General features: G+C 48.5%; 1 protein-coding gene across 4 annotated transcripts in view; it reads left to right on the forward strand.

Annotated features, from left to right (window-relative positions):
* Positions 1 to 9795: 9795 nt before the first annotated feature.
* LOC116944999 (prolyl 4-hydroxylase subunit alpha-1-like) overlaps positions 9796 to 23339 on the forward strand; it is a 40982-nt gene continuing 27438 nt past the window's right edge. Inside the window, exons 1-2 of one of the 4 annotated variants that reach the window (XM_032959024.2) lie at positions 9796 to 9988; positions 22293 to 22395. In XM_032959024.2, coding sequence (XP_032814915.2) covers positions 22308 to 22395 — 88 coding nt within the window. In that variant the 5' untranslated portion in view covers positions 9796 to 9988; positions 22293 to 22307. The remainder of the gene's footprint in view (positions 9989 to 22292; positions 22396 to 23339) is intronic. The other 3 variants (XM_032959023.2, XM_032959021.2, XM_032959022.2) reach the window with 3 other exon arrangements.

Raw genomic sequence — 23339 nt, forward strand, 5'->3', positions numbered from 1 at the left:
ATGGAGGGCGTGAGGAGCGACACTCCCAACAACGAATGGAGTGCCGGGTGGCTAAAACACAGCAAGTTTGAATAGCAGGGGGCACAGGTGTTGCATCGGCTAGTCCTCGGTCGACCCATGGCACCTGGGTCTGTCCCATGACCTGCCACGCGGGTGTTCGACACTTTGTGGCCTTAATGTGCACATAGCGTGGCACAAGTGCTGGGATGACGTCACTGCCACAGTGTCGAATGGTGGTTGTTCATCAACTTCCGCACTGTTAAATATTGTTTATATTAATGAAGTCACTTTAAAATCCAGTCATGGAAAGCCTCTTACTCATTGGTAATTGGTGACCTAACATCGGTGACATTTCCTTTAGTGTTGCTAACCAACGTCACTTTTTTAGCATATAGTATTAAAGCTTTGGTTACACTTCTACAGTCCTCGTGGGGTGCAATCTTGCATCTTTTTAGACCTCTTAAAATCGCCAACCCTTTTACTGCTTAAAGATATTTTTCAAAAGTTATTTATTACATTTAGGGTTTGAGGAAGTTGAGAGCAAAAACTGGAAGACACTGACCCGACCCGTGAGGTACTGGAGTTTTTAATATATGGCTAAACTCACTATAATCAACTAACTGCACTGGTGTAAATACAGTGGATCTAGTATTTGCAATATTGTGGTCAATATAAACCGTTTTGTGCTATAGTGCAATATTTACTCTGGAGATGAGAGCGCAACGCTTTGTGGGTGGTGAGGGAACGGTGCAGAAATGTTCGTCTCGTGTGGAGTAGCTGGGAGATTGTGAACTGAAGGCAGTGTTTATCACTCATGTCTGCGACACGTTCGGTTTTCATAACTACACAATTGATTTGAACAATGGCGATGTGTTAGTTAATTTTGTAAGCAAACCTGACGACCAAAAATGTGTGCTGCTTAACTTTTTGTTTAGATTTGATGTACAGTGCTTTGAGATGACCAATTTGAAAGGCGCTTTATAACACTTGAGTTTATAACTATATACTTTGGAAGTGCGTTTCTAAAATATATTATGTACAATTTGGTAGTTGTCTTGGAGACCACTAGCCAATGTGAGATATATTAATAGATTGCTGCCTTTTCTATGCGTCGATTTGTTTAGATCATTTGTGCTGAAAGTAACGGGACGAATTTGCTACCACTTCTCGGTGGCACTTATCTGTGGTGACCTTGCAGAGTGGTAGCACATTTACGGTTTGTTGCAGAGGTTCACTCTTAGAGCACCAGCAACCACCCTGGTAAACACTTATTAATTTGTATTATAGATACGTGCCGTCTGCGTCGCTGTTAACATTGAACCATACTGGTGTCGGGAATTAAATGGACCACATTTTGATAAACTCTCAATTGGAAAAAGCACAAGGCAAGATCGCCCCCTCCTAGCAGGGAAATGCCCATTTGTCAGCATATTCTATGTCCACCTTGTCGCATGGGGGCAGGTGCCACTAGGTGTCCCCTTGGCCAGACTGCAGCATGCCATTGGGTGATTGATATGAGAGGATGTAAAGGTTTTGGGGGCTTTTTAGTGCCCTCTGCATATCTGAAAAAGTAAATGCAGTAATTTGATTCAATGATCACTTTCGGGAGACTCGTGAAGAAAGGTGCAGATAATAGAATTAGCCCTTTCGTGAAAGAAAAATACCAATGCTGAATCAATTTAGTACTTATGTAGTGGATTCAACTGAGTTGCAGACGTACTCCTTAGAGGCAACACATTATTACACCAACGTAATACACAAAAGGGTAGCTGCCCCTTTACTAGATAACAGCCTGGGGTGGTGGACCACCCGGCTAAACTACACTAACACACTGGGAGTTAGCTACAACGAACCGGACCTCGACTCTGGTCCGGATCCACATGTTTGGAGACTTCTTCAACTTAGAACGTAGATCTTCAGATGACGGTAGCAACGCTGAACCCCGGTCCCTGTGGGGACCCCGCTTATATGCTCCAGGGTCGTGGCTGGCCCCGCCCTTGGCCACGCCCACCTTCGAGAGAGTCCTCGCTCTAGACCCTTTCTGGAGGATCTTTCCCCCCCCGGCCTGTGACCACCCCTTAGCCCCCACCTGGGGCCCCATGTCGACTTTACTGGTCACGTCCCTGCGGGGTCAACCAGAGTGCCATGGCCCAGGGTCACCCTGTCCCTGGGCTGACACTCCCACTCCCTCCGGTAGGAGACGGCACTGCACGCCACGCGTGGTGCCACTGCGTTATCCCAGCGCTCACGGTGCCCCCTCTAGGGCTGGTACCACACCCACCTACGGGGTGTCCACGATGACAATGCATCGCATGCCGTGCCTCGCTGGAGCCGGCATTGCTCAGTGACATTCACGATGTCGCTACATACGTGACGTCCGCGATGTGAGTACATCGCACGCCGTGCCCCTCCATGGCCGGCACCATACAGTGACATCCGCGATGTCACCACTTATGAGAAGCCAATTCTGGTAGGTTTTCCATGGATTAATGTGTATTGTATAATCCACATGGTAACATGAGTTCCTGCGAGTTGGGTACACAGATAACGAGTGCAGATAATACGTTTATGGATAAGGGGAGTTCCACTATTTAATAAGCAACTTAGCAAGAGCAAATATTTGCTGAAGACAATACTCAAGGAAAACATTATTTAAGAAATTGGCCAAATATCCCAAGTAAGACCACTGGAATAGCGTCAGTGAGCCAAATGCACTTTTATTGCTTTCCGAGAGTGAATTCAAACGAATTTATTATGCCAACAGATGTAACACTAGAACTGTACCAGATTTTAAGATCCTCAGGAGTTAAAGATGCACTCAAAACTTGTGCCCAGTGTCAATAAAAGGTGTACAAACTGGTCACACACATGCATTACCCACAAGATGACAAGACGCACCACCCAAATGTTTGCTCTATAATACAGGAACATTGGCGAATATCATAATCTGACTACGGTAATAGGTTTTGTCGCATGGAATCCTCAATGAATCAATATTATTCATATGGGTCCTGCATTTGATATGTTTGGCCAATTCCATTCTTAAATATTGACGAGTGTGGAATAAATGATGGATGGGCAGACCCAGGAGGAACAAATACCCGAAGAAAACACCAACATTTGCACACAAGGGGTTCACATCCGAAGTTGCTCACAGATTGATTCAATAATCCACTGCTCTACGACTGCAACGTTTACGCTACCTTGATTTTTGTTGTATGAATTTGTGTGCTATTTTTTTTGTTTTGTTTAAAAATAAGTGGGGTGTATGCTCAGTCGGCTTAGCACTCCCTCTCCCACCGCTCGCACGTTACGACATCCACCCACGACTCTGGTTCAGTTGCAGAGATGGAGGGGCACGGTTAAACGATTCCATAAAAGCAAGTGTGTTGTTGTTGTTATTGATGTGCAAGGTGGCCGGCAAGGCAGTTAACGGTGTGGTTAAAGGAGGGCACTACCGTTCGTGAGCGAGAGAGACCAGCATCGGTGCCTCTAAGGTTGTATATGCGTGACTTTACGAACTCGGCAGTTTTACTGAAACTAAACAAAATAAGTAATATTTAAAAAAATACTTTTTCAAAAATACGCTTTAATGAAATGTACCGTACTAGTAATGACAGAACTCCACGACTTTAGGAAGTGTCCCCGAAGCTTGCCATAACGTAAAGGACCGTGGCCAATTACAGCCAACGTTAGTTGAGTGTGGACAATTAAACCCAAGCCGAAACATAACACATAAAAAATAATGTTTTAAAATGTTTTTGTTACTTTTAATGATAGAATATAGTATTGTCATCACTATGACATAAGTACACCAAGTTTCCAGTCGATACCACATTGGGAAGTGGGTTAAAATTGAGTTCCAAGACTTGATACAACAACAAAAACGACAACAGACAGAGTGAGTAAAAAAAAAATCGTGTAATAAAAAAGGGGTAAAGGTGCACCCCTGAAACTTCTTTCTCACGCCGGTGCTGGCCGAAGGGCATCGTCTACTGCAAGGGGACTCTCGACTGGAGCCGCTCTATTGGACGCATCATCAGCCACGATCTATCCGCTGGTGGAGGAAGGCATCCAATAGCTGTTACCATCTCACACACGCCAAAGACGTTGAGTTATGTGCCTGTCTCTCTAAGTGTATATGTATCATTGGCCTACTCTTCCACGCTGGACAGCCTTTCTTTTGGAAGAGGCGTGAGCACCCACACTTTACCCTCCACCCCCCTCCCCTGCCGATCGGCCGTGGTGCACGGGGTGGGTAACTTTCGCATTGTTTTAGCTGCCGCACCGGGAGGTCGAATTGAACCAGAATCCTTAGGGCAGGGGGTCCCCAACCCCCGGGCCGCGGACCGTGAAAAAATTGTACTCCACGAAACCGCTCCCTGGTGCCAAAAAGGTTGGGGACCGCTGCCTTAGGGGACTGTAAATCCATCCAGCGTGCTCACCATTACACGACCAAATTCAAGACAAAGATCCCCCGTATTATTGCCTATATAAGTCATTTTTGTTTCTCTCTGTCTGTCAATGGACGCAACTTGCGACGGTTTTAACTTACAAACTGTGGGGGTTATTTTGATTTAAAGCTTTCGTGACTGCAGGGATTCATATTCTTGGTTCTTTCGGCGAAGTCACGTGGAAGGGAAATAATAAAATGATAAAAATATAAAACAATAAAATTCTCACGACGTTTCGACCGCAACACAAGCAATCATCGTCAGGTGTGTTGCAGTCGAAACGTCGCGATAATTGTATTGTTTTATATTTCTTTATTATTTTATACGTGACTTTACCGAAAGAACCAAGAATATGTGGGGTTTATGTTTCCAAAAAGTACCCAGATACCACGCGATAAGCCCCGGGGGGTGAGCCACCACTATTCATATTTCACATCCGTCAACTTTAAAGTAGTTAAGTTAACATTTTTTTAACTATTAATCATTAATCTTGATTTGAAGCTTTCGTGACCGCAGGGTTCCATACTCCTCTGGTTCTTTCGGTAAAGTCACGTAGGTAGAAAAAATAATAAAATAGCACGACGTTTCGGTCGCGACACAAGCGTCCGTCATCAGGTGAGAAAGAATGATCTGCTGTTGTGGCTTTATATAGGCACGGGAGGGTGGGGGGTGTAGAGCCGTGGCTGCAGGAGTTCACAGGGGGGGGGGCAGGGGGAGTGTTTGTGGAGTCGTGGCTGCAGGAGTTCACAGGGGGGGGGGGCAGGGGGAGTGTTTGTAGAGTCGTGGCTGCAGGAGTTCACGGGGGGGGGAGTGTTTGTGGAGTCATGGCTAGAGGAGTTCACGGGGGGACAGGGGGAGTGTTTGTAGAGTCGTGGCTACAGGAGTTCACAGGGGGGGGGCAGGGGGAGTGTTTGTAGAGTCGTGGCTACAGGAGTTCACGGGGGGGGGGAGTGTTTGTAGAGTCGTGACTGCAGGAATTCACGGGGGGGGGCAGGGGGAGTGTTTGTAGAGTCGTGACTGCAGGAATTCACGGGGGGGGGCAGGGGGAGTGTTTGTAGAGTCGTGGCTGAAGGAGTTCACACGGGGGGGGGGCAGGGGGAGTGTTTGTAGAGTCGTGGCTGCAGGAGTTCACGGGGGGGGGGCAGGGGGAGTGTTTGTAGAGTCGTGGCTACAGGAGTTCACGGGGGGGGGCAGGGGGAGTGTTTGTAGAGTCGTGGCTACAGGAATTCACGGGGGGGGGGGGCAGGGGGAGTGTTTGTAGAGTCGTGGCTGAAGGAGTTCACACGGGGGGGGGGCAGGGGGAGTGTTTGTAGAGTCGTGGCTAGAGGAGTTCACGGGGGGGGGGGGGACAGGGGGAGTGTTTGTAGAGTCGTGGCTACAGGAGTTCACGGGGGGGGGGGGGACAGGGGGAGTGTTTGTAGAGTCGTGGCTACAGGAGTTCACGGGGGGGGGGGGCAGGGGGAGTGTTTGTAGAGTCGTGGCTAGAGGAGTTCACAGGGGGGGGGGGGGCAGGGGGAGTGTTTGTAGAGTCGTGGCTACAGGAGTTCACAGGGGGGCAGGGGGAGTGTTTGTAGAGTCGTGGCTACAGGAGTTCACAGAGGGGGGGGGGGCAGGGGGAGTGTTTGTAGAGTCGTGGCTACAGGAGTTCACGGAGGGGGGGGGGCAGGGGGAGTGTTTGTAGAGTCGTGGCTACAGGAGTTCACGGAGGGGGGGGGCAGGGGGAGTGTTTGTAGAGTCGTGGCTGCAGGAGTTCACGGGGGGGAGAGGGGGGGTGTTTGTAGAGTCGTGGCTGCAGGAGTTCACGGAGGGGGGGGGGGCAGGGGGAGTGTTTGTAGAGTCGTGGCTACAGGAGTTCACGGAGGGGGGGGGGCAGGGGGAGTGTTTGTAGAGTCGTGGCTGCAGGAGTTCACGGGGGGGAGAGGTGGGGTGTGGCGTGCAGGGACGGGTGGGGGCTGGAGAAATGAGCACGTCAATGAGCTTGAATTAGTAAACGAAAACAGCACGGGTGTAAGAGTGAGAATCGCAGCAGTTAAAACTTGACATGGTTTCTACACGTCCTTCCAATGATTGCTCAATCTCAATCCATCTTCTCCATTAAAGTTTTGTCTGTGTTTGTATATCCTCTTATTATTATCTCATATTACTACGCTGAGCGCGCGCCAAAACACACATCTGCGCATGCGCGAGAACGCTGACACGTGGTTCCCATAGCAACGCACACACGCGGATCGGTGGAGGGGGGAAGAGGGAATTCTCATTCGCGTTAAAAATTAAAAAAAAGACACAACGCTGAGGTTAAATTTTCACACTGTGTTGTCCTCTTCCCCCCCCCCACCCCAATGTATGCACTTACTACTATAGGGTCAATAGATAATACTATAGTCCGTAGATACTACTACTGTAGTGCGGGCGGGGAGATGGTGGGGGGGGGGGGGGTAGCGGCCCAGCCCCAGCTGGCTAAGGCGCCACCTCGGCCGGTTTGGCAAGCTAGGCGAGGCCGGGGACTCTGCACGGGACTAGGCCTTACCACGGTATTCTGTTAAGTTAGTAGTTAACTGCTATAGAGTCGATAGATACAATTATAGAGTCGGTATATACGACTATAGAGGAGGTAGATACTACTGTAGAGTCAGTAGATACTACTGTAGAGTCAGTAGATACTACAGTCAGTAGTTACTACTACAGTCAGTAGATATTACATACAATCAGGAGCTACTACTGGGCTCAGTAGATACTATTGTACATTCAGTAGATACAACTACAGAGTCAGGAAATACTACTATAGAGTCAGTAGTTACTACTGGAGAGCCAGATACTACTGTAGCGACTTGTAGCATCACTACTGTGTACACACACAGACGTGTGACGTCACTATATGGGGGAGCGTCACTACCATGCGGGTCTACACACACACATGACGTCATCCCGGCTGGAGGCAGGAATGAGGTCAGGGCCGCTTCTGGACTCGGGAGGCCACGGGGGTGGTGTGGCACTCTCTGTGATCCCGGCTGGACACGTGACCGGATCCCAGTGGGGGCCGGGGGCACCTCGGGGGGCACCTCGGGGGGCACCTCGGGGGGCACGTGGACAGCGGGGAGGCTTCGAGAGGGTTCTCAAAGGGAGGCGTGGCCGGGGTGTGGCCCAGGCACGCCGAGGCCCATATAAGCAGCCTCCTCACGAGGTTCGAGGCTGCTGCCCGTATTAAGAATGAAGATGCATCGTGAAGATGCCAAGAAGAGTCACGACTCCAGTCAGCGGACCTGCCAGTAGCCCACCTGGCTGGGTCACGCTAGAGTATCTGAGAGTTAGAGAAGTGTGTGTTAGCTAGAGTAGGTCGGTGGTCACCACCCTATGCGTAATGTAAGAGTTAACGGTTGTGTTCAGTGATACATAGTGTTGCCTCCCAAGAAGTTGTGTGCGCCTAAATTCGAACCCATTACACCACTATGGAGTCAATATACACTACTATAGAGTCAGTAGTTACTACTGTAGAGCCAGATACTACTGTAGTGACGTCATTGGATGTGACTGTGTGAAGCCGGTCCGGGAGAGGCACGGCGCGCGATGTCTCGACATCGCTGACACCACTTGGATGTGGATGCAGTACGGGCCGTAGCCGGGCTCGGTGAGCACTGACTGACAGTGACGGATGGCACCACGCTCTGCGTGCAGTGCCAGCCCCTACAGGATAAAGGGCGAGAGTGCCGGGCACGATACGGGGTTACAAGGGGGCCATGGCACTCTGGTTGAACCCGGAGGACACGTGACCGGAGGTATCTACCCGGGGACCCCCAAAGGGGGGGTGGGGCTGGGGTGATCACGTGTCCAGGTGGAGATCCTTCTCGAGGTTTGGAGGTGGGCGTGGCTAGGGGCGGAGCCAGCCCCGCCACAGGTTATAAGCCGGAGCCCTGAGCAGCACCGGCTGCTGTTGTTATCCTGAAGAATCTACGTCTACGCACTACGTCCGAAGAAGAGTCACCAACACGTGGACCTGGACCCAAGCTGGGGTCTTGTCCATCGTAGCTACTCCCAGTGTAGTTAGTATAGTTAGCCTGGTGGTCCACCACCATAGCTTGTCACCTGGTGAAGGGGCAGTTACCCCTTCGTGTTAGTGTGTTGGTTTTTAAAAATGTGTTGCCTCCAAGAGTACGTCTGAGTCTCCGTTTGAGCCCACTACGCTACCATAGATTCACTAGATACTACTCACTCTATTATATGTAGGGTGTGTAGGTATGTTTGCCTACGCGGGGGTAAAAACTATTTAGCCCCCACTTCTGCAAGACTCTTATAATTTTGTTGACGGACAAATGGACAGACAAACGGTACGCCGGGCTTTCACAATAGCTTAGTATTAACATAACATATGTTATGTTTTTAAGAGAAGTTTTAAAATATATTTTTCCCCCGGGCAACGCCGGGTACATCCCGCTAGTAGCCTATAACAGGCGGCACGGCACACGTGGGAGGAGGCGTGGGCGGCCAACACCGCGCCCGGCCGCCTTTGTCTCCCCAGAGCTGATGTTTTACACACCGCAACCAGGTACTCATTTGTGGGCGATTCGAGCTTGGGGAGGGCCCGGGATCGGTCCAAGATGATGGTGGTTCGCCGTGAGTGGCAATCGAATGCAGCGGTGCGCGCTAACCACTGCGCCACCGCTCCCCCCCCAACACACACACTAAAGTCACGTAGGTATAAAATAAAAATTTATTTTAAGTCACGTAGGTATAAATAAAATTTTATTTTATTTTCTACCTACTATGTGACTTTACCGAAAGAACCAAAGAGTATGGATCCCTGCAGTCACGAAAGTTTCAAATCAAGATTACACAAACTAAACTTTTTTTTTCATTTTAACCAGGTAAGGCCCCCAAATTGAGCTGTATGACTCTTTTCTTCAGACGCGACCCGCCTATCACAAATGATATGCTCAACGAGGTGGACTTATCGTCGCGAAGAAGAAATCCGTAGCAGCCGGATGATCTGAACGTGATGTTGATTCTCATGTGTGGAGGGGAAGACCCGGATAAAAGTCCACGCGACCACGGGGTGTGTGAGAGAGACAGAGAGAACATCGCTCAGACTCCAAATATACAGCGGGTGTCACAGTGGTCGGGGGTGGAACCCACGGCCCTCCTGTGTATCGGGCGAGGTAGTCAACATCTCGCAACCACGGCCCTTTAGGGCCCCACCGCTTCCAAGGCGAACTGCGCTGGCAGGCAGCAGGAAGCGACGTTTCTAAACGAGAGTGGAAACGGGGGTGGCTGGGTGGGTGGGGATGGGATTTTTTTTTAATGCTTTCCGTTTAAAGAGGAAGCGAGGGAGGGGTCGAGGGATGGAGTTGATGGAGGGAGGGAGGGAGCAGGGCAACTTAGACTTGAGAGCACTGACGTGGGCAGTCTCCCTGTTAAGAAAGGCGGAAGGCTGCTCTGCTCTGCTCGCTGCTCTGCCCACTTGGAGCGTGGCTTAAACTGAGACTGTGAGCGGCACACACGACAACAACACGACTGTCTGTACTCGGCACGTCACAAAGCAGGTAGGCGTGTTTCGAGTTGTGTTTGGTCACGACAACACTCGGGTGCGTAAACAAAAGTGATTAAAATAGTGACGTTCTGCAAGCCCTGCCTTGCCAATGCTGCTCTGTATGAATACAATGTGTAGTTGTGTACTGCACAGAGTACGGTTACGTAACGCATAGGCTGTGTAATGGGGAATACAGCACGAGTTGTTGTACCGTGTTAGAGCGATACGGTGCTGTGTGTGCTGTGTAAGAGTTGGGTAGTTTGCTTGTGCTTGGCGAGACGGAGTCGACTGGTCATGTTCACTAGAGGTCAGCAGCTCTCTGGAATATTCTGTTGATCCAGCGGAGCAGTGCACTTGTGAACACTGAACACGTGTACACAATGATTATACACAGTATAAATTACACACACACATGCTGCACATACATCAAAACATACATTTATACACAGTGTGTTCACAAAGTGTATACACACCTACACTGTACATGCAATGCTTGTATGTATACTGCACACAATTGTGATAGAGTACACACGATATATACACAAAATGTGTACACACACTACACAATTATTATACACAATACACACACAGCAATACACAAATCAGACACACACAATGTGTGTACATACACTATACATACACTATTTACACATATATAAAATATACATGAACAATACAGTTATAAACAATGTGCATACAGACACACTACACATTGTATACACATACTGCACATAAAACATACATAGACAATCCGCACATCCGATTAAGCACGGTTGGCCACGTACGGTACAAAAGAAGTTCAACATACATACGTGCTGAATATGTTTTTTACCTTCATAAGTGTGATGTGTAGTTCAGGTAACGTATAGGGGGAGTGGTGGTGCAGTGGTTAGCGCACTGTGAAACCCGGCACATTGATGAGTTCGATTCAGGCCACGACCGACACCAGTGACGAGTGATATCTGAACCGGTGCTGATGGATCCCCCCCTGTCTGGTAGGACAGCACTCCAGCGCTGTCCTACCAGACAGTCTCGTCCCTTCACCTGATGAAGGCCGCTTGTGTTGTGGCCGAAACGTCGTGAGAATATTATTGTGTTATTTTATTTTATCAATTTATTATTTTATTCTCATTCTACGTGACTTTACCGAAAGAACCAAAGAAGATGAATCATTGCAGTCACGAAAGCTTTAAATCGAAACATTCTGCTAATTGAATGAGGGCATTGAGTTGGGGCTATTTGGGCGTGTGTGTGTGTTTTTTTGGGATCTTGTGGAAGGGAATGCCCCCAGGTACACAGCGAAAAGTCTTCTCTCCTCTGTTTATTGGTTATAGGGGCATTCCCATAATTTCCACAAGTCCTTTTTCAGTTAGTGCAATGTGGATTTTTTTGTGGTCGTGCAAAATATGAAGAGGAATTTAGCCCATTAGGACATCCAAAACAGCTGGGATCAGCCTGACTAATTTGCTTTTTTGGAAGGCTCAGCAAATATTTCTCGAGCAATTTGTTAAATTTCTCTCCCACTTCTGCTCAACCAAGAGTTATAAATGGGTGCACCAAAGTTAGTTTATTGGTAGATCCCATGTAGTGGGTTAAAGCGCGGGTGACTCTGACATCTTCCAAGACGTCTGCCCAGCGTGGAAGAGAAGGCTACAATGCCTTCTAGAGGGGCACATGGTCTCTGATTGCAAAACGTGGCACGTGTGTGATGGTGACAACATTTGGAGTTTTTTTTTTAAACACAGCAGTGGAAACGTGCACTTACAGTAACATCAGCAAATACTACACTTTTGCGGCCCTTTTTTTAAAAATCGCATATCAAGTTGCATGTGTTCTTCAAAATCACCGTTTTTATCCGGCGTTAACGTTTTCAAGTTACAATTAGATCTGGTACGCAGAGAACCTGGGCCATGGGCTTTGAAGTTGCAGTGGGCAAGTGTGGACGTGCAGGTCGTCACATACACTCAGAGGGCCGAGCCGCCCCCTCAGCCCCAGCGCCCGTCCCCACATAGGAACTGGCAGAAGAGGACCAGACGCATTTTTTTGGGCGATATTGGCCGCTGGCAGTGGCACACAAGCCCACATAATAAAACTGAAGACATTGGTCAATAACACTGTGGCTTTGAATGAAAAAAATACAATGGCGTTTCAAGCAACAGCCCTTCTTCATAGCACATACAGCAATAGCAAATAATTCTGTCAAAACTGCCAGTTAACCTCCACTTGGTGGGAGGTCGCTCCTTCTCCTTTGCTGCCCACGCAATGTTATGATAATTTGCACTTATTAGGCACCTCTCGTGGAACTTTCTCTCCAGCAGTCTGTGCTGTTGACTCCCTGCCTCTGTTCAAGTCCAGGATAAAGAACTTGTATCTTCTGCCTATGACATGAAATGCAAGCTGCACTGCTTTTGTTGACCATCTTGAGATGCAGTTGTATTTAGGCACTTTTATGAATCCAAATTGTATTGTTTGTATCATCCCACTTGGGCGAATGAGCATTCCGTGGAGAGGCAGCACCACCTATATTGGAAGGCAACAGTGGTTGCCCTGAAAGGCCTGGCCCCTGCCATTTAAATGTGCAATTGACACAATTGACCCATGGCCTCCAATAGAGATGGGCTGTGTTTACAGTGTCTACAGACACAGCTGAAGTGTAGAGTCTCACATAGCTGAAATGTAGATCTGTCCCTTTTCTACTTAGCACTATACAAATGTAGCACATACCACTTTTTTATTTCTGTAATTTATGGGGACTTTTTTTGTTGCATGTGGACAATTGCCTTAGAGTGTGCAGACAAGATGTGGTATCGGTTTTGTGTTGGTGCTGCGGTGTGGTGTGCGGGCACAGTTGTGTATGTCCCCACCCCATTGGTGTACGTGTAGAAACTTCAAAGGCCATGTGGTCCAACCACCATATGCTCCTCCGTCACGACACAGCCATAATTTTTCTCATGAAAACACTTAACACCGTTGCCGTGGTCATAAAGTGTAGCCGTACGTGTTTCCCTTGGCGTGGGTGGATAACAGATAGGCCATGTTGGTGGCAGGTTTTGGTGTAAGACCCCCCACCCCCACAGGCAAATGGTGGGACTCGGGTGCCAGGGAGTGCAGGGAGTGTTAAGTAAAAACTCGACTGCTATACTACAACTTATTAATATCAAGATGTCGTCGTGGCCATATCCGTGGATGCCACCACACCGCACCAACATTTTTCACTACCAGAAACCACAAACTGGTGCACAGTAGGCACGCGCGACGTCCAAGATCTGTTCCAACATTAGCCCACCATGTGGTTGAGGTCTTCTGTTTCTAATGAATAAAATTTTTTAAATACTTAACATTTTTTTTTATTTCATTGCGTATGTTCAATAACGGTACATATATACTTATGCAGATCTCTATGGAAAAATAATGCCTTGAGCTCAGCACGCTGGTCATCTCTCAGATGAAGATTGTCCATGTCACGTCTGAAGAAGTAAACTCTGCCCTTAGCAGTACGATCAAGGGGACATCTCCTGGATCAGATGGTATAACTATGGACATCACCAAAGAGTTGTGAACAATTGTTGGCACCAAATTATGTGTCTGGTACCTGGGACAGACAAAATTTTTACTCAAAAATAAATGCCACAATCATAGATTAATGCCTCAATCATTCTGGTATAAAAAAAAATATTATACAACTGTCTTTAACAACTATAGATCCCATTATCTTCTTATACTCATATAATAGTTTTTTTCATTGAGCTCATTGGGAACAATTACAGAAAGGCCCAGGCGGGGTTAGAAAGTACAAATGTTAATCGTATTCTGGTAAAGCCTAATAATTGTTAATTACCAATGTGCCTCAACTTTTGTAGATTTACAAAAGAGCACTTGACTCGTTAGAAAATGATGCAGTCATCCAAATGCTCATAAATATACAGCATGCTTCCAAAAAATGTTAACACTTCCGAGAATTTGCAACAACACCACGTGACATGCGCTGCTGCCTCCGGGTTCTGGAGACCACCTGGATAAAATCCTAGGCCACGTGTTGACAACGATGGCGAACAAGTGGAGACTCTTTGACTTTTTTAAGCTATTAACATTACATTTGTTTTAATGTTACAGTGTATTATCAGTTCTTTTTCCATTAAAAACGAAAGTCCCATGTAAGTGTTACAACATTGTTGAAGCACCCTGTATATATATAAAAAATATTGCAGACAATCGCGGATAATTGGATGCATTTGCCGAGTGACTCAGAAAATGGAACAGCCACACGAAGATGGTGGGAATAAAGTAACAACATTTTTAAAGGGGGAGTTAGACAGCGTGACACGTTTGCACCAAAGTTTATTCATAGCAAGATCAGAAAAATATTTCTTGAGCCTGTGCATACTGCTGGGTGGACCGAGGCTGTGGGGGTTGGGGGGGGGCATTTAAGAACCCTGTCCCATTGTTTCATCTGCAGCGATCAAACTGGCGACCGGTCAAATTGCAAGTCCAGTGTGGTAACCGTTAGCGACCCCGGCAGCATCTCCTGCCACAGAATGCCGTGCAAATAAACACTCCACAAAAGGCCATTTTCTGCTCACAGTGCCTCTTTAAGGGCTCTAAATATCACTGCTGCCGTTCACCGAGCGGGTACGTCTGGATTTTTCTAGAGAAATTGGAAGCGGTCCTGTACATTGGCTTTGGCTCACATATGGCAAAGTTTGCCGGCGCGAAGGAAGGAGGGAGGGGGGGGGGGCTATAAGCTACGTGCGCTATAGAGCAGTGGCGTGGGCTTGCTTCTTTCAGGGGGGGCGTCGGAGGGCGATGCGACGTGGCAATTTTTTTCTGCCTCGCTGCCGTTTTCTCACTTCGACGGTGAACTTCATTTTTCATCGTCCTTCTTACAAGCCCCGACAAAAAACCGTCCCATTGTTGCATCGGCTTGGTTGTTTGTATTCTCTTCATCGGCGTAATTCTCTTCCGCGCCCCTTTCTTGCGGCACATCGACCGTTCTCATATCCCGTTCATCCAAATTCTTCCGTCTCACCCCCCTCCCTTACTTTGACATTAAACCCACATTTCCATATCTGGCACGTTCTTGTCTGTCAGTTTGGTTATCTTTTTTTACATATATTCCAAAGGGAGAGATTATACGATGTGACCAGATGTGCGTGCGTGTGTGTGTCTGCCAGTATGGGGACTGATCGTACGGTGGTTAGCCCACTCATCTATGTGTAGTGTTGTTCACCAGCACGGAGGCACACACTCTGGACTGGGAGGCAACACTTTTATTTTACAACTTCCCGAGCGGGTAACACGGAACGTAACTCGGGTTCTATAGTAGGTGATGTGGCTAACGATGTGAAGACCCAGAGACGACGAGACACGGGACCCAGGCTGGATTCCACAGACGAGCCAAGCTCTCTCTCGGGACTGCCCCTTTATGCTCCTGAGCGTGGCCTCGCTCCGCCTTCGGCCACGCCCCCTTCGAGACCTTTCCTGGAGGATCTCGGCCCAGCATCACGCGCCCTCCCGGGTTCACTCAGGCCACCACCAGGACCACGCCCCCTAGGGCTGGCTGACATGCCGTACCCACTCTGGTGCTAGAGAGAGGCTCCAGACGCACAGCTGCACTCCTGTAACAGCAGCTGGTGCGAACACGCTAGTGACGCCATTTACGTCACTACATATGAACTCGGAGACCGAAGTTTTTATTCCGGCCGCAGACTAAAAATGTGTTGCGCTTGGCCTTAACTAATGCCAATGTGCGATCGTCCGTTCTGGGGAGACAAATGTGGTCAGGTGTGAGTCTACGGCCACGTTGCACTGTACCAGCCCCGGCGCTTTGCGTTAACGAGCTACAGTTGATATATGGGAGGGTGAAGCGAGGTTCAAATACCAGTTGCCACTGGTAATTGGCAACTTTGGTTCAAATCCAGGCCATGTGGATCATGGCCTAGAATTGACATCACGCCAGAATATGCAGTGCATTGCACTAGTCAATAACCATGACGTTATGGTAGGAATTTACACCGTCATGAAAAAAACTACTTTCACGAGGAGTTATTTTTGTTTAACACGTGCCATAATGTGTTTGGCATTTTCGCACTAAATCACGTTGCACTCTTGCAAATGTCTAGTTTCTCCAGGTGAACATTAATCACCGATGTGCTGACTGTAGATTGAAATTCTTTCACACTGTACGTAGCCAACCATGCTAATCGTTTGCCAACATATGTGCTCGTGGAATGCTGCTTATCCGTGAATAAAAATGTATTCCTCAGTTTAAAAAAAATTTCATTACCCTGTGAGCCAATAAGCTCTTAAATCGGGTTTCATCAACAACAAAAAAACAACACGACCGCTTCTCCGACATACACAACAAGTATGAGACTGGTATCAAATTGCCAACTTTGCCAATAATATATTTATTTTGCAAAGCATCTGCGCATTAATGTCAGTGACGTGATAATTTCACGCGAATGTCGCGACCGACGTGACACAGGGAGGCGGGCGGTGTGATGGAGACATCACATCGATGGAGACAGCGATTCATTGCATCCACTGCTTGGTGCAGTTCCACACAGTTACATTTTTGTAAGCCACCAACCGTTGGTTGTACTTTCAACAGTGTTTGGCCCCGCCGTAGAAATGCATAATTCCATCGTGAATATAGAATTCCATTGTGAGTGCAGCTCCAACTGGACATCTGTGCAAAAAGAGCTTCGCAGCTCATCGGCTTCTCTCCAGTGTCAATAAATATTCTGATTCTAAGCTATTCTGAGGCATCTCTCGTGGAGACGAGCCACCACCCCCGTGCTAGTTTACGCAGCGAAAAACTCGACGCTTTGACGTGGCTTGGACGTGGCGCAGCACGCCCGTCAAGACGGCAGCAGTTGGGAGGCAGGAGTCGGCGGGTCGTGTAGATTTTGTCGAGATTCCCAAGTCTGCTGGGCTTTGAGGCTCGGGGAGATGGCAGCACATTCAGCCAGCGGGTTCACGGACCCACGTGGTGCATTCCTCGAGTCTTAGTCACTCGTATAAACCTTGAGTTGTCTCCGTGTGCTCGTGTTTCCTCCCACGTAAAACAACACACGCTCACACTCATCAAACATCCCGATGCAGGATCCTCTTTAATCTTGAAACTTCGGGAGACTTTCTTGGGGCAAGCGATCATTATGCACTGAAACATTACGTCGATGCACTGCGCATGTCATTGGTGGGCGGAGCGGCAATGCAGTGGTTAATCCACTGCACTATGAAACCATCGACCCGAGTTCGATTCCAGCCACCAACCCACACGTGATCAAGCAACTTCCATTACTGGCAGGGCGTGGGTTGCGGAAGCCTTCATCCAGCAGCGGATCGACAAAAGGGCTTTAACTTGTCATTACTCATCGTCGTCAGCCATGGCAAAACCACGACTGGATGAAGTCCTCCTTAAGTTGCCCCGGCCACCTCTCGTGATGCTGCGATGTAACAGTCCACTTCGAGCTACCTGCATGTTGACTGATTTCGTCGCTCCGTCTGCTTGTGGTGGTAGTGGTGGTGGCGGTACGTCGATGACTGGTACCAGCGGTGTCAAGATCGGCCTCTGTGGAGGAAGCTGGTGAAGGACGCTACTGGGCAGTTGGAGGTAGTCGCCCTCCAACAACAACGGAGGGCGGAGGAGCCACGCTCACAACAACGAGCGGAGCACCGGGTGGCTAAAGCACAGCAAGTTGGCACAGTAGGGGGGCACAGGCGGTGCATCAGCCAGTCGTCTCAGTCAGTCGACCCGTGGCATCTGGGTCTGCCCCGTGACCTACTGCCAGCGAGCGTTCGACACTTCGCGTGGCCTCAACGTGCACATGGCCTGGCACAAGCGTCGTGGTGACGTCACCGACACTTAGTGGCGAATGGCGGCGGTTGTTGTTGTTGGTGGTACGTCTCGATCAGTCCCGTGCCTCGACCTCTCGCTGAGCGCTCTGTGACCCCCCCGCCGCTATCTCTCTCTCTCCTGCGAGCTGCTCTCCTCCTCTCCCTCACCTGACTGTTCACGTTCCGCGGTGGAGACAGAGAAATACGCCTCGGAAGGAATGTGGCCTTGGGCTTGTGGAGAGGCGTGTGACACCGCTGTCGTCGTGGTGAATCGATGAGGAGGTGGAGGCGGAGGGAGGCCCCGGGGGTTTGGTTTAGTTCTGGGTTCACAGAGCTGGAGGAATGTGGAAGAGGAGAACTGAGAAGGTGGAGTGGAGGGGAGGGTGGTTGTCTGCTGCTGTCTAGGCAAGGCCCGATTGGGTCGGGGGGGTAAATGGAACATTCGTGCAGAGTCCAAAAACTTTTAGAGGGAGCCATGAATAAAATACACGTGACATTTTTTTGTATCAGGAAAAAGGTGACATTTTATTCATGTTATTGTTTAAATATGAATGTATGTATTCATTTTATTTTCACATCCAGGCATCTGCAAACCACAAGCAGGGAAGGCAGCCAGCACTGGTGCCAACAATTTACCAAACTCTGTGGTCCTGTATTGGGATATTTGGCCATCTTTATTGACCCTTTCCCATTCCGATGACGTACGTGTACGTCGTCGGTTCTTCCGATTCGATTCCGAACGGAATCGGAAATAAAAGGCCGCGCGGGAGGGCGTGTGGCACAGTTTGGCGCCAGCGATTGTCGAGCGCGGTTGTGCCGCTTGGTTCGCTGCGACGAGCTCAGCAAAACGTCTTTGAAAAACAGCGGCACGACGCCTCTCTAAATAAAATTAACGCCGGACCGCTCGCGCCTTCCGAGATTGGGCCGGTGAACGGGACACCATCCCTGCAACCTGCAGACGTTTCGGAATGGGACAGGGTTAATTTAGTGTTGATGTATGCGGTGAGACACTGGAGAAAACCCACACTCGAGCACCGTACGGATGGATGATGACCCACCTGCTGTGTTGCCATCACACCCTGGCTATGCGCCAGGAGACGGCGACCTCGACAAGCCACGGGCAGCGAGGGAGTTTCCTTATTTGTGTGATCCACCAACTGAGTAATGAAGATGACGAAGCTCGTCTCTTGCCGTTGAGACGTTAAAGTCAGCGTTGGACGAACTGAAAAGGCGATCTTGGTAGGGCATCAATGACCACGCCTGCAGGAGGTGGTGTAACTTCACTGGCTTCTCTCGGTCAGTTTTACACGTAGTCGGTTTTCGTGACCAATATTGCCCATAATTGAGGTTTATGTGTGAGATCGCGTAAATATAAATGTGTCGTTAAACCCGCCACCACCCGACACAGCCAATTAGTAAGGTTTGTCACGTAAACAAAACGTGCCAATTAAACCTGCCATCACCCGACACAGCCAATTAGTAATGTTTGTCACGTAAACAAAACGTGCCAATTAAACCCGCCACCACCCGACACAGCCAATTAGTAAGGTTTGTCACGTAAAGAAAACATGCCAATTCGTTACTAGTTCAGCACACCGGTGTGTTGGAGAGTAAACCCATCTAAAATTGTAGATGTTGTGGGTTTACTCTCCAACACACCGGTAATCTGTGTCGGGTAGTGGTGGGTTTAGTGACACATTCATATTCTCTCGGTAATATACTGTACACGTGGGCAAACTGACATTGCAGATTTCCCTGGCAACACACTACAATGCTGAATTGAACTTCACCCAGACTGCTTGCGATTGACTTATGTTCCCTGAGGATTGTCCACGATTGGGATTCAAACTATGGAACGCCTTGCCAACTTCAAATCAGGCAATCAGAGTCGGTAGATGTATTTAAGTCTGCTTTGATAACCCCATCTCTTTAAAGTGGCATTCCCTCTTTAGTTTGGTCGGTTACCCCCCTGGTTCTGTTTTCGTTTCCTGCTTTTCATGCATTCCGCATTGGGATCCTAGGATGGAATGCCGCATTATACATTTGGGATTATTATGTTGGACAGTCCTTTGGCCGTCAAGTAAATTAGTCCCATTATTTTGAATGTAGAAGCAAGAATTGCCATTGGAATGAACGGGGGGACTCTTTGACTGGTATTCATCGAATCATCCATAGAGTCTCGGCGACCGCCACTGCATGGCACGCTTTTGGCAATTCTCCATAGAAAATACTTTGGTTGTAGTTACGCATTGATTGTTTGGTGAATACATTTCTTCGAGCAAATGTTACATGCGTTGAATTGTGCGTGTGCACAGTCTTTATTAATTATGAAAACGACATGCTCATGTTGCATTTAGACCAACGGTGCAGACAAAACTGTACCAAGAAGGTGTAATATCAGAGAAATAAAAACAAATGAGAGAATATAAACAAGACAAAAATAATCAATGAATTCACATTACCCACCTCGTGCATATTCATGGAATGGCTAGAATGGGGCAGTGGGGGGGGGGGGGATGATTTGTTCAACGTGTCTAGAAAATACTGGCGACTCCACCATTTCAATGCTCCCACAGTCCTGGGATTGTATTTGATTCTGAGCGTCAAATCGCGATTCTGAGCTAGGGATTGATCTCGTCGCGGAGCATAAACCATCATCATGCAAACTCCGATCGTCATCTTCGCAGCAGCGGCTTTTGGGTGGCCGTCGAACAAAGATGGCCAACCGTATCGCGCGCGGTGCTTTCAGATGCGCTTCGTTGGCCGTCTGGAACGCTTCTACCGATATTAGGAAGCCGTTGGAGCTTTGCACTTTTACATCATCTGTGATTGAAAATTAATTTCTTTAGAACTGCCTTTTGTGTTTAATTTGTTGTCCTTCCTCCCGCACCTCCAATTAGCACAGTTGGCTTTGTACGGTGCGAAAGAAGTTCAACATACGTACATAGACTCACACAGAGACCCACAGACTCACACAGAGACCCACAGACTCACACAGAGACCCATAGACTCACACAGAGACCCATAGACTCACACAGAGAGCCATATTTTGTTGTTCTACCCCCCGCACCTTCGAATAGCACGGTTGGCTACATACGGTGCGAACGATGTTCAACGCACATAGTGGAAATTGCCCAGCGTCAGCCACGGGCAGCACGTGATCGCAATGACAAACGCCTGCACGAGGATTCCGCTTTGAAAGGGTCCCCGCCTAGCTCTTCTCCAGGGTCTTGAGCACAAATCCTGGTCTGAGATTAGCTCGGCCCAATCATCATCCTTCTGGGGGGGGGCAGTCAACAGTGGTTGTCCTATGGGAGAGACTGGTCATCTTATGTTACGTAAAAATAATCTATATAGCGCCTTATCCAAGGCACTTTACACAGACTTGACAATGGTGGAGATGAGCTGAATGAAATAGATGAAAGGGAGCAATTGAGAAAAAATCTGTGATGTGTGAATTTGGTGAAAGCGAAAATTATGGCAGTAAATGATGATGAATGGATTTAACGAATGGGGTCAATGATTGAAAGCCGTGTAATGAGAATATGAGGAGGGAAAAGTAACGGTGGCGGTTATGAGAGAGAGATTAAGGGGTCGTGCAGTGCGCTGGGGAAAATAAAGTGAGTTTTGAGTGCGGAGCGGAAATCCGTGAGCGAAGGTGACTGTTTAATGTGGAGGGGAAGTTTGTTCCAGTGAAGAGGGGCAAGAAGAGAAAAAGAGCAACAGCGTGGATTGAGCACAAGGAGGAGGTACAGAGAGAGAGAGAGACACAGCAAAGATTGAGAACGTTGAGGGGCGAGAATGCACGTAGGAAGGTGCAAGCGTGGCAAGATATGGTGGAGCAAGACCATGAAGGGATTTGTCGACCAGGGTGGGGCAAATTGCATTTGGACGATCCTTGGAACTGTGTCATCCCTAATGAATTGCGTTCGCAACATGAGAGTGTCAATGCAATTTCAGCCAACATTACCGCTGTGTTTCTATGTATACGCCCGAACCCAGGGCTGTGGTCTCCACCAAAGAAAAGTCGAATTTCCACAAGGCCACCAATCAAGGTGAATGTCATCCCGTGCTGGTTGGGGCAGGTAGACCTCGTGACAACGCGGTGGGGCGGCCCAGCCTTTCGTTTAAAAACGGAGACATTCACACCGCAGCAAGGAGACCGTAGTCGTGAACATTCTGACATTTCCCACACTTTAACCTTTTGGTGATGACAGCGATGATGATGGTGATGGTCAGCAGCACTGGAACTGTGAGGGATGGCGTCAGCATGGCGACACAGTGGATCGAGAATTCAGCAGTGGCCAGACAACATATGGATGCTGAACTTCTTTTGCTCCGTACGTAGCCGCACGTGCTAATCGGAGGTGCAGATGGTGACTCCAGTGACGGTGATAACGGCTGTGGTGGTGGCCCGCGACGATTTGAAAGTGAGCTAATCGGAGTGTGACGCTCGCACTGTTTCCTGCGCGGGACAGGGGTTGGGCCTCATCATGACGGCCAGCGGCGCTTTCCTCAAATGGCTTCTGTTGGCTGCGTTGGTGATGCAGCACGGCACGGCCGAGGTGTTCACGTCCATCGGTGAGATCCTCACTCCGGCCTTGGTGTGCCCACTTTAGATTCTCTCGCCCACGCGTGTTAAGGCCACGCTTGCAGGATGGACCTCTGCCACAATTGCGAAAGGGTGACCGAGGTCCGTGACGTCCGAGGCTGTACACACACATCTGTGACAGGATGTTTTTTTCATGCTGTTTTTCCATTTGTATTGTGTTCGCAGTACATTATGTAAATAAATTACGTTTTTTTACTCTTGTAATATCCTGTAACCGCCGCCTGTTTTATTGCCAAGAAGGATAAAAACCTATTCCTTTTTTTGCTCGTACTTTAATACTGCCAAAAAGTCCCATCATATAGCTGCTCACCCCGCGTTATAAATGCTCTGATACGTGTGCATGGTCTTTGTACTGTTCGCCTTTTGGCTTTCTCTAGTCTTGACACCGCCAGTGAGACTAGGCCATAAAGAAGGCTGTTTCTGGTGTAGGCCAATCAGTTTCAAAGATAATTCCATATTACCAGAGCATGTTTGTTTGCATGTTCGCCACAAGTATTGCGTGTGGTTAATCCAGACACATGATTCCTTGCAAAAATGTTTCTATTTGGTGTTTGAACATCTTAACACCTCCTGTTTTATTGCCAGAAAGGGTAACGCCTATTCTTTTTTTCTCGTACTTTGATACTGCCAAAAAGTTCCATGATATAACTGCAATTTCGCCTGGCTTGTATTGTTGCTCTGTAGACCGGGGGATTGACGATTGATGATTCGGTCGCCGCGTTGATGGCATTCGTCGCGATTTCTCACTTGACAGAGTCCGGCCGTGTGAAGGCTGCCATCTTCCACTTCTGTGTGTGCAGTCATTGGTGACTACACTGAGGCCATCAACTCCCTACACGTGGCAACCCGGTTTATAATCGTGGGTGCCTGCCCAGATTCGGACCGAAAAATCTCAGCAGTGCCAGCCCCAGCA

The sequence above is a fragment of the Petromyzon marinus genome, chromosome 22, assembly GCF_048934315.1.
Source record: "Petromyzon marinus isolate PM22_M1 ecotype Great Lakes invasive population chromosome 22, UKy_Petmar_22M1.pri1.0, whole genome shotgun sequence".
In the NCBI taxonomy this organism is placed as follows: Eukaryota; Metazoa; Chordata; class Hyperoartia; order Petromyzontiformes; family Petromyzontidae; genus Petromyzon; species Petromyzon marinus.